The following is a 16,944-nucleotide window of genomic DNA, read 5'->3' as shown; positions in this document are numbered from 1 at the left end:
TTTTCTGATGAAGGGTCTAGGCCCGAAACGTCAGCCTCTCTGCTCCTGTGATGCTGCTTGGCCTGCTGTGTTCATCCAGCCCTGCACCTTGTTGTCTCGGATTCTCCAGCATCTGCAGTTCCTACTATCTCTGTCTATATGATTTGTTGACTTATCAACAGATTTCTCCCCATTTTTCTACAGTAATAAAAAAAAATTCAGCAACTGTACCACCATTATCCTTCATGTAACTTTCAAAGGACATTGTCAGTTAACACAGGAGTGTATATTTACAGAGCCTCCTCAATAGAGAAAAGTTTTAAAACCATTATTTTGATTATCCTGAAATATTTTGTTTAAGCAAAAGATGAGTATAGGGTCAATTTTAACTCAACCCATCTGACATGAACACAGAGCATAGAACAGTACAGCACAGTACAGGCCCTTCGGCCCACAATGTTGTGCTGAACTTTTACCCTAAACCTAAGGTCTATCTAACCTCCACCGCTACCTTATACTATCATCCATATGCCTATCTAATAGCCGCTTAAATGCCTCTACTGAGGCCGACTCCACTACCCTCTCCAGTAATGCATTCCATGCCCCTACCCCTCTCTGAGTAAAGAACCTACCTCTGACGTCTCCCCGATATCTATCTCCTTTCACTTTAAAAGGCTATGTCCCCTTGTAAAAGCTACCTCCACCCTAGGAAAATGTCTCTGGCTGTCTACTCTATCTATACCTCTGAACATTTTGTACACCTCTATCAAGTCACCTCTCATCCTTCGTCATTCTAAAGAGAAAAGCCCTAGCTCTCTCAACCTTTCCTCGTAAGACCTTCCCTCCATTCTAGGCAACATCCTGGTAAATCTCCTCTGCACCTTTTCTGACACTTCCACATCTTTCCTGTAATGAGGTGACCAGAACTGGACACAATACTCCAGATGTGGCCGAACCAGGCTTTTGTATAGCTGGAGGATAACTTCACGGCTCTTGAACTCAATCCCTCTATTAATGAAAGCTAACACACCACACGCCGTCTTAACAACTCTATCCACCTGGGTGGCAGCTCTCAGGGAACTGTGAACATGAACCCCAAGATCCCTCAGCTCCTCCACACTGCCAAGAATCTTTCCGTTAACCCTGTATTCTGCTTTCAAGTTTGTCCTTCCAAAATGAATCACCTCACACTTTTCAGGGTTAAACTCCATCTGCCACTTCTCAGCCCAGCTCTGCATTCTATGAATGTCCCACTGAAGCTGCAGGATCTGGTCAACCATCCAATTTAAACCCAATTCCATGCTGACTTCAACAGAAAGTACATTGAGTGGGAGTGAAATTAATGGCTGGTGTTTTCCAAGATATTGCCGATATCTGTTAAGCAGTGGTAGATTTCTCTGTGAACAGAAATTCTTTCAACAGCAGCCTCTCACCTGGCTGCTTTCGGAGATCTTCAATGTAATTGATAAAAGACTTTCTAAGTTGTCAATTTCACTAAGGATGCTCTTTCCAAGTGCACCTGCCATGGTAAGCTGGGAGAGGTGCATATGCAAAATGGAACCTTTATATTATTGGGAAAAAAGAACCCAGGGTTTGTATGGCTTTTTAAATTGCCTTTTACATTGGCTCAATTAACTTCTCACCGGACTCAAGGGGATTCTGTGATAGTTGAGGAGCCTGCCAGAAGACTATGGGATAACAACTGGAGGTTTAAATTCCACATACCAAAATTTGCCTCCATCTGGCTGAGAAAAATGCTGCTGTTAGTTTCAAAATATGGGTTTCTATGTCTTGTTCCAGTGTTCTAGCAATCAAACATGATCTATCAAGCTCTGATTTTGCAGTAATTAGATGATAATTTCCTCTTTTATGGAAACAATTTTGTGTTGGTAGAGAACAAGACAAACAGATAGTGAAAAGGGAGGGTCATGGATGTCTATGATAATTAGCGTGAAACATCTTAATTCACTACAGACACTATGAACTGTTGAAGAAGTTCAGCACCAATAATTGATAATAAACTGTATTTTGTTTTGTGAAAGAACACTGAATAAAATATCAAGGAAAATTCATTCATTACTATGTGTCAGTTTTGGTAGGAAAGATATTTTTATTATCCATATTTAGCTAATCACTGTCCTATTTTGCTCTTTCTATTCATTCACCAATAGGTGGAAGTAACTTGCAAGTAGGTTTCTGTTAATTCTGTATTACAATCGGCCTTTATTTGTTCTCCACAATAAATCTCAGATGATTGTTCCTGAACTTGCTGCCCCACCCTTTCCTTGGTAAGAACGTGACCAAAATATTGCGCTTGCCACTGATTATGTTGGATGTTCAGGATGTTCAGTTCAAGCTAGGGATTGAAGACTATCCTCAATGCCTCACTCTTTGAATCTACTTAGTTTTTTTTAACATTTCCACAGAATGCACTTAACTTGCATGGACTGAAGAATTGTGAGATAATAAGATATGCATTTAAGAAGGAACAAAGGCTTCATTATCATCACTTTCTTTAGTAACATGCACAATTGATGGAACAAATTTATTCATGCATTGATCTGAAAAGTTATTGCAGATCACCTAACAAACATTTTAGCTCATTTATTAAGCAGCTAATGAAATTATTAAAGTAAGCAAATCTCATACAATTGCATTAACAGGTTTGTATGCCAATACCACCTAGTGTGATTTCACTCTAATTGTGCTCTAACAGCACGAAATGGTAATAATCCAACTGTTAAAACATGTTCAGCTCCTAATTTCAAGCTGATTTCAAACTAATAATTTTGCATTGTTTATTTTAACAAATTTCCTTTTGTAAAACATTTCAAACTAGGATTAACTTTTATTTAAAATTTATCTTATTGCTGGATTTAGTGCAAAAGGGTCAGATTTTGCTGTAGCTAGGGCATCTAATGAACTCTGCCACTGTGCATTTCAGGTTTACTTCCTTTACTATAATTGAACTTCAATTGCATTATAGTGGGATTTGAATCACATTCTTAAACTATTCATCCCAGGTTTCTAGTCTAATGTGTAACCACTGTACCCCCGATCCCTCAAGTTTTTTTTTACTTTTTCTACGAAAAGTTGCTGGAGGTGTGAGCTAGTAGCATTGTGGTGAGAGGTTGAAAATTGTAAAATTAGCAGCTCAAGGAGTGAGAATGAAGGGGGCATTAAAATGATGAATTCAATCCCAAGCCAATAGAGAAGAAATAAAGAAAGTTAAAGTGAAGTTGGATTAAGAGGGGATTAAAAAAAGACAGAAAGGAAAAATTACAACTAAACTTCAACAACAATTAAAACCTGAAGGAAAGAAATGAGACAAAAAGTATCGGAATATATGGCCCCCTGCTGACAGGTTTTAGGCCGGGGTTGCTGGGGGGGAATCCATGCGATTCCCTCCGCAGCTTCTTGCTGTACATCCTACCCACTCTTGACCATCTGCAATTTTATAAGAGATAAGCAAGGCCTGGGACCGCACATCTGCCCTCATCCCAATTCAGATTCTTAAGTGACCAATTATTAGCCACTTAAACTGCAACTCCTGCTCCGCCTCATTTTGAGGGTGGCAGGAGAATTTTGGAAGGGGTTGAGGTGTAGTATCAGGAAGGGTAGGAAAGTGAGGCATCTTTCTCTCAAGGGCTGCCTTTTTACATTGGGTACCCCTCCCCATGAATGTTCTTTACACTTCAGGTTGTACAGTAATGGGATTAACATCAGATCATACATGGTGATGATATTAACAAGGATTTCAGATTTACATGACTACTTACAGAGATCTGGAAGGAGGCAGTCAACGTTCAATGTATGCAAATATTTTGCTATAAGTAAAACATGCTTGCTTAAAATACCACAAGCAAGGAGCAAACGTTTGGGAGACAAGACATTGCCAAATGACCCTCTATACTTTGACCAGCCAACAAGAAACTGATCTCTCCATTGAAACTCAAGGCACTTCTCCCCCACACTTACCTGATCCTAGATTCCTGGAATGTCTTGCAGTCGCAATGTTGACCACTGCTGCAACATAGAGTGCTAAGACTACAGAGCTACCAGATGATCAGACTGACTGGCAGCAATCTGAGCCAGGACTTCTGTCTGAATGAGGGGAGAGAGGTTCTGACTCCTCTCAAAAATACTTCTCATAGTGTTAAATGCCTGTTTGGCTGCAAACGAATGGAAGTGTTCACCACCAACTCTTTAGGTGGTCAGCTTGGATAACATCACCATCTGTCCTTGAATTTATATTTCATGACCTATGGATATTTCAAAATTCTTTGCAATCAATGAAGTACTTTTGAGCATAGTCACTGTAGTAAAGGCAAAAAGGTAAAGTCACCATAGTCTCACTGGACCATTAGAGCTCTCTCATCAGAATAGATGATTGGTGGTGGTTTAACATGAGGGTCACCATACCTCAGATGAGGGGAGAGGTTGAGAAGGAGAATCCTTCATGGTAACCTTAGCCTGCTCAGGAACTGAACCCAAACAGTTGGTGCCGCTCTGCATTGCAAACTAGCCATTCAGCCAATCGAACTAAACCAGTCCCCAGTTACTGTACTAATGTGGGAAACATGGTAGCCAATTAGCATACAGAAAGCTTCCAAAAACAGGAACGTGAGAATGATCAGTAATCTGTCTTTGTGATGCTGACTGAGGAAAAGATATTGTCTTGGAAGAACTCCCTGCTCATGCTCAAAACGGTGCAAGAGCACTTTTTACATCCACCAGAGGGCGTTTAGCATCTCATCCAAAAGACAGCACCTCGCAAGTGCACTGAAGCATCAACCTTGCTCTTTGTGCTCAAGTCCTGGAGAGGGACTCATATCCACAATGTGATCACTCAGAGAGAGGGGTGTAGCAACCATGCCAAAAAGTAATGAGATACGACAGTTGTAATACGTAATTTTCTGCATTAGAGAATTTTGCGATAGTTAATAATTATTTGATTATTGAACAGCTCTTATTTTGGAAAAGACAAGATTCTTAGGATACATTTAGCTCCTGTCTAACGTGTAAATACCAGCAACTGAGTGCCATTTAACCTATAATATCAGGAACTGAAAGTCAATCTCAGTGATGGTGAACGATGAAATTATCGTTGACTGTCATGGAAAGCCATCTGGTTCACTAATCCCTTTCAGAGAAGGAAAGTGCCATTCCTACATGGTCTGACTTACATATGATTCCAGATGCAGAGTAATGTGGTTGTCTTTTAACTGTCCTCTGAAAAGGCCTGGTAAGCCACTCAGATCAAGACCTACTAAAGGTTGGCAACATATGCTGGTCTTGCCGACAGCACCCACAACCCAAGACATTTTTAAAAAATGTATTCTAATGGTGAGACAGACAATGACAAGCTGATAGTATAGAGGCACAATCGGTCAGCTGATTTTGGATTCATGCTGAGCTTAACCATTCATCAACTCTGCCCGAAACTGCCTTACTATTTGCACGTCAATAATGGTTAACCATTTCACCATTAGTTTGATAGGAAAACTTTGGTCGTAGTGTTGAAAAAAAAATCTAACTCACAAAAAACATATCTGAGCCTAATGTGATACAATTGGCACAAAGATATGTCTGAAGTGAAATGGCTAAAGGGGGAATAGGGAGGTCACTTAATTTAAATAATACTTTCTTTTTTAAGAATTTCCTTATATTTCTGGAGATAATCAGGTCAACTTCTATAGACAGTGAAAATGGTAACCAGGAATTGTGATGTAGGAATATTTCTCATCTCACAGTTTATCACTGTGATTGTCACATGGGTAGCTTGTTGAGTGCAATATTGACTATAACTGTTGTCACCAGTACCATTCACTTCTTTTATTTACTGTTCAATAAATTTGTTTGGCTATTAATGTCAAAATCTGGTTGGGTTATTCTGTTGCCTTCATCAGTCAAACAAGATCACCCAAAAGGCACCTGAGAAAGGAAAATAAGAACTAAAGAAGGTTTATACTCGACGCTTGAAAATATTAAATTTGCCTAGACACCTATGGAAGTTGGAATATTGGCTTTCTTTGGGACAAAAAGAGAAAACTTTCATCTACAAAATAGTTTGTAATGCAGAAGCTAAAAAACAAATACATAACAAAGAGTAAGGAACAACAATCTAAAAAAACCCAAGGTAACACTTATAGATTCAAAAGGTTTGACAGGAAATTTGCAGAGTAATAGCTTTCCAACAAATCATGGTAACCAATTTGAAACAAAAGGGGAACCTAGTCACACAGGAGACCCTAAATCGAAAATATATTCAAGCTGGAAGCATATGCGCAGATATCGACTTCTTTCATATATCGTCTGCTTCATTGGAATCAATACTTACAAAGACACATGAAGCAAGGTGCTCAACGCTCTATCACTAAGCATGGTCAGTGATGTATAGATATGCAGATAATGCTTGATCTTAACATTAAATCGCAATGTTCCCATCCAATTTGTTTTAAATTTTTGTCTATATAAACCACATATTTGTTACCTGAATCAAGATTTGTTTCCACAAAACAGCTTAAAATCCAACAACAATAAAACTTATATTACAAAATGTTCCTAAAAATGCAGATTTTAGAACTTAAAGCTTAATTAGATTCCAAATTATCAATATTACTGTCCATTTATACAATGTACTGTATCCCCTTACAACAGGAAATGATATACTTTCATGTTAAATTATTGTGGACGATTCGGAATGCATAATCTAAAATGACAATCCATTGCAGTACAGTAGGAGGACTGTTTATTAGTGCTGCCTTTCAGACAATATTAAACACATTGTCAAAAGTATTTCACCGCATGCAAAGCACTTTGAGATGTTTCAAAAGGTATAAGACATTGTATTATCGCAAGTCTTTGTTGCTAATCTTTTCTGATATACAATATACTGCTGTGATGTGCTTGGAAAAGACATTGAAGATATAATGGAGGATCTCTTGTGCCCATGAACGTAATTCGATTCATGCTTTATGTACATATTTCAAATGAGCTTTAAGTTATCCTTTCATTTTCAACTAAAAATATATACTGGGTTAGTTTGGGTGTTTGAAAACAAGAACATCAAAACATCACAATGTTGTCAAAATATGAGCAGAGGTAAAAGTATCAATAGAAACTAAAAGATGTATTAAGCTCCAATTCATTTTTAATCTTTCCAGTACAAGAGGTATTTTTGAAACACAAAATATATTTTAATTTCTATTTAAGTTGTAACTGAATCACCTTTGATGATTCAAGTGATAAGCTGGACAAGGAAATTATACTGTTCATGGCTAAATACATGATGTGTAATGAATCTTCAATTCAGAATATGTTTTTAAGTTTGGAAAAATAACAAAATAATATTTTAAATTGTTGAAGTGACACTAATTTGGAGGAAGATAAATCTATGAATGCAAGTGTGATTTCACTAAGCTCACTTTTGAAAGCTATAAGATGCTTGACTAGTGGAAATCATTAAAAAGGTTGGAAAAAATCCCCAAAAAACAACACTTCTCAGTTCATTGGGTGATAAACTACTGCACAAGAACAGTCTGTTTACGGACACATTGTTGGATGCACCAATGCTTTTTTAACTTGCCCAGAGGCTGATGACATCTATTGCTTGCTGAAGGCACAATATAATTTAAGATATTGAGACAAAGCTTCAGTAATATATATATTCAGAAGTGGACCATAGAAATCATCTCAAGATGGCCATTTTGTTTCCTCAACTGATGCTAGCTACCTCATCCTGGGGTTCAGTTCTCTTAGATAATGGTAGCCTTCTGGGATACCTAGTCTAAGTGCACAGTCTTCATTCGAGAACTTAGTGAATGTCTTCAGGATATTTGACCATTCACAGAGTGAGAGATATCACTATCAGACACGGTCTTGTCTTCTCCTGACCAATCTTTATGAGTGGACTTTCTACTCTGATTCACTGAGTAGCAAGAAATCTGGGTCAAACATTTTACATAATCTTCCTTTCCCTGGGGATACTGTAACTGTCTGTAGTGCCTCACTGCTTTTCCGGCTAGCATGCGCTGATTGTCAACTAGGATCTATACAGTAGATTCCCGGCTTTGTAATATTCAGTACCGCAACCAGACTCTACACTGACCCACTAAGCCTGTAGGAAGCTCCATTGTAACCTAATTGTATAAACATGTATACACTCTATAAAACAAACTGTAACTAAAATTGGCATGTTGTGAAAACAGGTTACTTTATCACTTCTGGAAAAGATGAATTACAGCTTCGGAACAAACTGTTCACATACTTTTCAACATCTCAGTTTTCAAGAAGAACTGGAGTCTGATAAAGAAATCACCTTATCAAGATTGACAATTATCCAAGAAGATTGAATTATTGAAGTCAGACTTTTGTTTTTAAATATATTCAGGACAAGAAATAATGATAATCATTTCCTATGTGTATTATTTATGAAAGAGCTCAATCTGTAACAAAAGGCAAAATTTATGAATGATAAAATATGATTAATTGCTTCCAAGCTGCTAAGTGGAAACAAGCACCTGTTCAAGGTGTCCAGTCAGCCAACCATATAATGAATGGATAAGAATATCATAAGGTAAAATTCATCTTACTTCAGGAAGGGAGAGACAGAAACAGGAGGAAGATGCAAACTAAGACATCATGCAGCAAAAGCTGAGCTATCAGGCTACGATAATACAAGTAGGACTCGTAATCTAAGGAGAGCAGTCGATTCCCTGGCTGTTTATTCATACACCCACCCTGTTGAATTAGAATTGTTACAACACATGGTGCTCTTATGATTATAATTACTTGAAAATATTGAATTGATATGATTAGGATGGATTTATGAACCATGTAGAAACATTTCTGGGCTTGAGAAGAGTACTTCCTTTCACTCTGGTTATCAGAAAATATGACAGTATTATACTCAGTGCAAGAGTTCAGTAAGTGAATGTGTGAACTCCAGCAGAGGTTGCTATTAAGTTAATATTCCTAATGCTTGTCAGATAGACAATTATGTGGAAAGCATTAATTCCCTAACATTGGAACTGTTACTACAACAACACAAGAAGAAAATTGCTGCCTTGGAGGCTAAATTTGCAGGCTCCCAACCTCTACTGAAGTTCTGATTCACATACTTAACCATTTTACTCTGAAAAGACTCCACAAATCCTAGCTTTAAGGTGAAAACAAAAAAGGTGAGTTATTCTTAGTTACTTCGCTCTTACTTTTCAAACATTTTTCCATTGCACTAGCTGCTTGGACAGAATGGGAGTTACAATTATGTCAATTCACTCCTAATGCATTTTCCTGACCAGGATCAGGAGGTTTGGAAAAATCAGTTGAGTAATTTATACTTTACATTTGTTACAATTAAGTGTCAGAGCTTAATGAAAATTGAAATGCTTCAAGATTTTTTCCTGCAATAGTTATCAAACCATTGGACAATCAGAGGAAAATCTCAGCTGTTACTTGCATAAAGTATTTATGCATGAGCACTATAGTCCTTCAGACCTTCCTTTTGTTAATAATTAAGAAGATTACCTTTCACAATTTTACCTTTTTCTCAAGAATGAAAATATTATTTATAACAGAGAACAACACAAGTCAATAATATCTTTTTGCAATGATTCTGTCAATTTCTTTATCCACACATGGGAAATTGGAGTCGCTGGTTGGCTCAGCATTTCTTGTCTATCCCTAGTTACCTTTGTGAAGGTGGTTGTGAGCTGCCTTCTTGAACAGCTTCAGTCCATATGCTGTAGGGAGACCAACTCTGCTGTTAGGGAGGGCATTCCAGGATTTTGACGCAACAATACTGATGGAACAGTGATATATTTCAGGCATTCAATGATGGTGATACAATTGAATGTCAAGAGGTGATGTATAAATTCTCTCTTGTTGGAAATGGTCATTGTCTGGCCCTTGTGTGGCATGAATGTTACTTGCTGCTTGTCAGCCCAAGCCTGAATACTGCTGACATTTTGTTGCTTTTGGATGTGAACTGCTTCAGTATCTGAGGAATTGCTAATGGTGCTGAACATTCTGCAGTCGTCAACAAACATCCCCACTTCTGACATTATAATGGAGGGAAGGTCATTGATGAAGCAGCTGAAGATAGTGGGCCAAGGACACTACCCTGAGGAACTCCTGCAGAGAGATCCTGGAGCTGAGATGACTGTCTTCTAACAACCAGAGCCATCTTCCAATGTGACAGGTGTGACACAAACCAATGGTGGGTTTTCCCTGATTACTGTGTTGCTACAGCTCCTTAATGCCATAGTCTGTCAAGGCCTTGATGTCAAGGGCTTTCACTCTCACCTCACCTTACAAATTCAGCCCTTTTGTCCATGTTTGGACCATGGTGGAAATGAGGTCAGGAGCAGAGTGGCCCTTGCAGTCCTGGTGAATGGTCCCGACCTGAAACGTCGACTTTCCAGCTCCTCAGATGCTGCCTGACCTGCCATGTTCCTCCAGTTCCACACTGTATCGACTCTGACTTCCAGCATCTGTGGTTCTTGCTATCTCCTGGCACAACCCAAACTGGGCATCAGTGAGCAGATTTTGCTGCACGTGTGATTCTTGATAGTACTATTGAAGATACCTTCCATAACTTTGTTGATGATTAAGAGTAGGTTAATATGGCAGGAATTGGCTGGATTGGCCTTGCCCTGCTTTTTGTGTAAGAGACAAACCTGGGCAATTTCCTACATGCATGGTCAGATGCCAGTGGTGTAGTTGCTCTGGAATGGCTTGGTTGAGGCGCAGCAAGGTCTGGAACACTAGTCTTCAGAACTTTTGCCAGAACGATCTCAGGACGCAAAGACTTTGCAATATCCAGTGCTTCCAACCAATCCTTGATGTCAAATGGAGTGAATTAAAGTGGCTGAAGACTGGCATCTCGGGGCCCTCTGGAGAAAATCAAGACAAATCATCCACTTGGCACTTCTGGCTGAAGGTTGTTGAAATGTTTCAGCTTTATCTTTTGCACTGATGTGTTAGCCCCCCTCCCCCCATTTTTAGGATGGGCATTGGAGTCTTGATTTGCTAGATCCGTTTGACGTTTGCCCCATTTAGCACATTGATAGTGCCACACAATGATAGAGAGTATTCTCAATGTGAAGATGGGATTTTGTCTCCAGAAGTGACTGTATGGTAGTCACTCTTACCAATACTGTCATGGACAGATGCAATAGTGGCAAACAGATTGGTGAAGGTGAAGTAAAATATGTTTTTTCCTTTTCTTGGTTCTCTCACCACCTGCCACAACACAGTCTAGCAGTTATGTCCTACGTGATTTAACCAGCTTAGTCAGACCAGTGCTTCTGAGCCACTCTTGTTAGCAAGCATTGAAGTACATTTTGTGCCTTTGCCACCCTCAGTGCTTCTTCCAAGCGCTGTTCAATATGGAAGAGCATTGATTCATCAGTTGCGAGGGAGGGGTAAATCAGCAGGAAATTTCCTTGCTAATGTTTGTCCTGATGTCACGAGGTTCAGAGTCAATGTTGAGAACTCCTAAGGGTAGCTCCCTCCCAATTGCTGCACCATTGCTGGGTCTAACCTGCCAATGCGCAAGGACATACCGCAACATGGTGTGATCATGCCTGAAACATTGTGTGTAAAATACGATCCTGCATGACTATGTCACAGTCATTGACATTTTATTTTCATAACAGCCCCCAAACATTAGGAAGACTTTGCAGGTTCATTGTTCTGAGTTTGCTGTTGTAATTTCAGGTACTTTAGTCAATGCCAGTTGGCCCACCATTTTTGTCCCTTCTTTCCCCGCCTTTCCATTGGTTTATAGTCATGGGCTTTAACTCTTGATTTTTAAAATTGGATTCACATTCTACCATCTGCCTCAGTGGGGTTTGAAATTGGGTCCAGTACATTACTTGGGTACCTGGATTACTAGTCAAGGACATTAGCACAAGGCCTCCCCACCACTGAATATTTGCATTTTGGGAAACTGGGTATTAAATCAACGTCCTTTCATTATTAACCAGTTTTCTCAACAGTAGATGGCCAAAGGTTAATATTATTTATGATTAAAAAACATATCAAAACTGATAGCATAGTATGATAAAAATGAAAGGTCTAGATTTAATTCCTTACATATTCAGACATGCAAATCATTTAAAATTATCATTGAAATATTCATATAAGGTAAGCTGTAATGATAAGGTATGCAGAAAAACATAACCACTAGTGTGTGGCTTCATACACAAATCAATGAAATTATAAAAGAAACCCCAAAAAAAACTGCTAAAAATTTTGATTTATTCAGATATTGTACACAAAGTGAAAACTATTGAAAAAGACCAAGTTAAACTGTGATTGTTTTAAACGGCAAGGTCTGTCAAAATTGGTGCCAGTTTTAAACCAAGATGAATGACCATCACTCCAATGAGTGGGAGTGATAGGTCTGCAATTTAGAACAGGTCTTAATATGCATTTGTGCAGACAGAGAAGATCAGACTTCTTTGCTATTACTTATCATTCAGCCTCATCACATTGATGATGTCCTATTGCAGTCATACAATTGATTAGATGTGTTTTTGCCCAGTTTGTGCTGAAGGGTAAATGTAATGACTGCTATAACGTGACCTACTAGACTCTACATAAGCAACTGAGGAAATAATTAAAAATCTTTGCTTATGCTACAGTGATTGTCAAATATATGTTTTCTTTTCTGTTAATATTGAGAACTGGAAATGTAATCTTTTAAGTTTTTCTGATAGGATGTGCTCAAATAGTAAATACATACAGAATGAACCCAATTAATGCCAAAGGAGGAAACTGCCAGCTAACCATTAATTACTTGTTACATTATGTGATGTGGGTTTCAGATTAAGCATTGAAATACATCACAGGCATCATTATATGTTCTTGTAATCCAGGAGGAAAGTGAAATGGGAAAATAGCTAGTCATTTATACAATTTGATAAGAAGTAAGAAATTATGTGGAAAATCAATCATAATTAAGTGAATTGGGTATCTCCATAAATCCTGTTAGTCATGTTTCCTCACCCTCAGCTGTAAATTGAAGGTACGAACTTCCCGCTAGATAGATGCATTTTGTTGAAAAATGCTTGTGGTAGTTGGAAGGAAATACCAGTCAGAGATGCAGCAGCACAATGTTTAGCCACTGAGCACAGGAGCATGAGAGAGGCGATTCCACAGTCGAAGGAACAAGGTTTCACACCGTTAGTTTAGTGACAGAATGAGAGATGAGCAACTTTGTAGCTAAAGCAGAGACAAAGAGGCAAAATGAAGCAGCTTCCGATTGGAAGAAACTCCGTGTTCGGCGCTAGTGTGATAGATACAGTCATTTGCACATTTTTATTTGCGTTAAAACTGTTAATGAACGTGTGCAAGATGCACATCTGCAAATCTCCAGATGCCACACGAGATTCTATTCTGGTCAGATGTGAACACGCAGTGGAAATGAGCAGGCCACACGAGATAGACAAATACACATGTTTGAGAGCAGATAGCAGGAGTTTCTGCGGGTGCTCATGTTCTGGGTCATCTGGACCTTTAATGATTTCTGTGTCAAGGTGATTTCGCTTCCCCAGCATAACAGCGGTACAATCTTGCCTTCAAACTGCAAATCAGCTGAGAGCCCTGTGGACTGGTTGCATGATGTCCTACATCCCGGAACCCTGGGGATCATTTGCAGCCTCGACATTGTGACGACCAAACAGGCTGTTGTATTTGTTCTACTGTATGTACTGAATAACGTTATTAAACGCAGTTTGACACACTTTACCCCCTCCCAGACAGAAATAATATTTTTATAATCATGGAGATTATGATGTTATATTTTCCTGTGATATAGCGCTTGCACTTTTTGAAAAAATATTCTGATGACAAAAACAGAAAGCATGCTCTAACCTACTGAGTTGATTTATTTACAAACCGCTGAGCAGTCTCTGCCCTGATAGGTTGCCAGGCAGTTTTCTTTTAAGACTCCCGTACAGTCAACTCCCCTGTCAATACTGTAGTTGCAAGATGTTCATCGCCCGTTAAAAAGAAAACCGCCCCATCGCTTTTTTATCCTGATCATTGTTCTTAGAACGGCTTAATTCGGTATCAGATGGAGTGTATTCCTTGCTGCTTCAGATCAATGGTGTTCTTTATTTGGGGCGGGGAGAATTAGGGTTATATCCCATCAGAGTGGGATGTGCAGAAAGCAAAATACTGCAGCTGTTGGGAATCTGACAATGAAGCCGCCAGGGCTGGAAAGACTCAGAAGGCCAGGCAGAGGGCAGGGACAGAACGCCCTTTCTGGGCAACACCGAGACATCGATCGTCCGGAAGAGTGAGCGGCGAAACTCTGCCACGTTTTGTACTTTCGTTTTTAAAAAGCGGCTGCAAGTAAGTTTGAAAGGCGATGATGATCTAAACAGCTCGACACATTTGTTTTAAGTAGGGCGGACGCACTTCACACCCCATGATTCTTTGGTACTTGCTAAATGTTCAGTGATGTCGAGAACTTCCGAATTGGCGCATTAAACACAGCAGCTTCGCCAGTAAAAGTCAGTAATCTAAAGCTGCTGGCGTATGAATCCTGGCTTTACAAATGCACCTCAACCGAAACGTCAGCTTTCCTGCTCCTATGATGCTGCTTGGCCTGCTGTGTTCATCCAGCTCTACACCTTGTTATCTCTCTCTCAACAGTCAGTGGGACTGGTTCGTTCAAATGTTCTACCGCAGTGCATGTACAGAACATGCTTTCATGAATCTTTAATCACTGCAATCAGAGCTAACTGTCGAGAATAAAATATACTTTTGAGCCGGTACGACCCCAGAAGGAAGGTAAAAGGGAGGGGGGGATGGAGGGGAAGATTGTCTGAGGAGGGGATGAAGGAATGAGGGTGACAGAATGAAATGGAGGTGGGGAAGGACTGAGAGAGAGAGAAAACTTTGCGGTTTGCATTACTGAGAAGAGGAGATCCCACATTGCAGCGTTTCACTGTCTGTCAGAGGCGATCAGGCGCCTGTGTGGCGCTTAAAAATACGGGGTAGATCCAATTAAAATACGAAAAGGTCACTTAAGGATTGTTGTATCCTAGATCGAGCTCTGGAAAATTAAACAAATGTCAAAAAAAAACAGGATCTCGAATTGGCGGGACACACACAAGACACTGGAAATGTACGGGACACGAATACCCAGTGGCTGGTTAGAGAGAGTCTGCACCGGATTAATTAGGTTTTGCACTAAAAGTGTTCTCTGTCTCTCGATCTCTCCCTGTCTCTCTTATCCAGGCAGGGCAAGAGATGTCAGTGACATCAGGGAGACAGCTGCCGTCCCACATATTATTCCCGCTGACCCAGAGGTGTATGTTTTTTTCAAGCAGAGGCACACGCACCGATTGCATCCCACAACGCGTTCGAGGGAAAGGTGGGAAGCGGTGTGGGTAGCGGTTATTTTCAAAAGACAGCGCAACAAAGTGCTTCGAGATCTGTTTACTAATGAGGGTGGACCTTGCAACAACCGCAGAGTCTGTAAAATAAAAAAAGGGGGACGTGTCGAAGCGAATCTGCAAACGTACCAGAGACATTTTTCATCGTCACTGGAGCCGGTAGAGTCCAGCACAGATCAGCTTGTACCCAAACTATACTCCACACATAATTCTCCGTGTTACGTGGAAAAAATGGAGCTCCATATCCTCGCAATCCTAAATATAGCGAACTATAGATTTCAGATTTCTGCATGACACACAAGTTCCACCAACAGAAATAAAAACCACATCGATTCGATACACTGCACATGTCATACACACACAGTCAGAAAGCTACTCCTTTTAATATCACTGTTGTATATCGGACTGAACAGCACATTACATTGTTACGTGTATGTTACACGATGCCTGCACGCTATACGAAGTTAATCTGACGAAATTTAATAACGGTTTTCATTGCGCTTTCTCCTGCCATAGTTAGCAGCAACAGCTAACAACTTTTTTGGGAGGCTCCTTTTGGTATAATTTCAGTGCTTTAGTCCAAAATAAAGAGAGAGAGGGGCCAGCTGTGTCAATTGTACTCACAAGCATTGGTCACTGAGAAACTGTTGGAAGACTCGAGGTTGTCGACATGTGGAGTGAGAGCGAAAGGCGCTTCGGAGATGTTAGGGTTTGTGTTGTGAAGGTAAATCCCGAACCGAAAGGCGCTATTTTCCTGATCTGTACTTCTTGAGAACAGTCCGCCTGTACAGAAGTAAGAAAAAAATTCACATTGACTTGTGCCGCATAACCCTCGCTTTTCACTCGCTGCTTCAGACGATAGCACGGCACAGAGAGATGCTTACACCACGATGATAACGTTTCGGCTACATTTTTACTTAATGTGATTTAATAAAACACAAGCAGGTTAACTTTCTTTTAGCATTAAGGCAGATCCCTTTTCAACAGCACCAATTACAAGGGACTTGCTTTATTTTTGAACAAATTAAAGTCGCGACCCGTGATCTTAGCAGCTGCAGTCGATGTGAAGTTCTTAGGTACATTTCTGCACTATACAGGAGTTGCTTACCTATTTGGACATTGCTGGGGAAAGCGCCCGAAGCTACACCAAAAAGCACGTTGAGTAACAGGAAGACAGACTGCAGAAAAGGTTGTCCCATTTTCTCCCTGATTTCAGTTCCTTACAACCGGCTTCAAACAGGCAAAAGCACCGCTTTGGATGTAAATCCCACTCTCCCCCTTCCCTGGTCCCCCCCCTCTCTCTGTTCAAAACGCTTCAGTTATGAGCCAGGCGAGGATAAAATATTCTGCCAGAGGAAAATCGGACTATTTCACACTGGCAAAGATGGTGGTGAAGTGAGGCGGGGATTTGAACATGCGCCTCCAATTGGAGCGGCGGGGGAATATTGATCAAACTTGATCTGACGTTAAGCAGCATCTCTTAACATCCGTGCAACCGCAGAGCGGGCTGCAAAGCTCAAGTACTGTGCTGGCGTTTGTCAACAGCACGATG

The 16,944-nt window shown here is 40.0% G+C and overlaps 1 protein-coding gene across 2 annotated transcripts in view; it reads right to left on the bottom strand.

The window, feature by feature from the left end:
* The window catches only part of LOC109914397 (glutamate receptor 3-like), a 341,630-nt gene extending 324,923 nt beyond the window's left edge, over positions 1–16,707 (bottom strand). For both annotated transcript variants that reach the window (XM_048605151.1, XM_048605152.1), the window contains exons 1-2: positions 16,501–16,707; positions 16,017–16,175 (exon numbers count right to left, since the gene is read on the bottom strand). In XM_048605151.1, coding sequence (XP_048461108.1) covers positions 16,017–16,175; positions 16,501–16,591 — 250 coding nt within the window. In that variant the 5' untranslated portion in view covers positions 16,592–16,707. The remainder of the gene's footprint in view (positions 1–16,016; positions 16,176–16,500) is intronic.
* Positions 16,708–16,944: the final 237 nt, after the last annotated feature.

This window comes from Rhincodon typus, chromosome 14 (assembly GCF_021869965.1).
Source record: "Rhincodon typus isolate 14 chromosome 14, sRhiTyp1.1, whole genome shotgun sequence".
NCBI classification, from domain to species: Eukaryota; Metazoa; Chordata; class Chondrichthyes; order Orectolobiformes; family Rhincodontidae; genus Rhincodon; species Rhincodon typus.
This window is presented reverse-complemented; position numbering and strand designations above follow the sequence as displayed.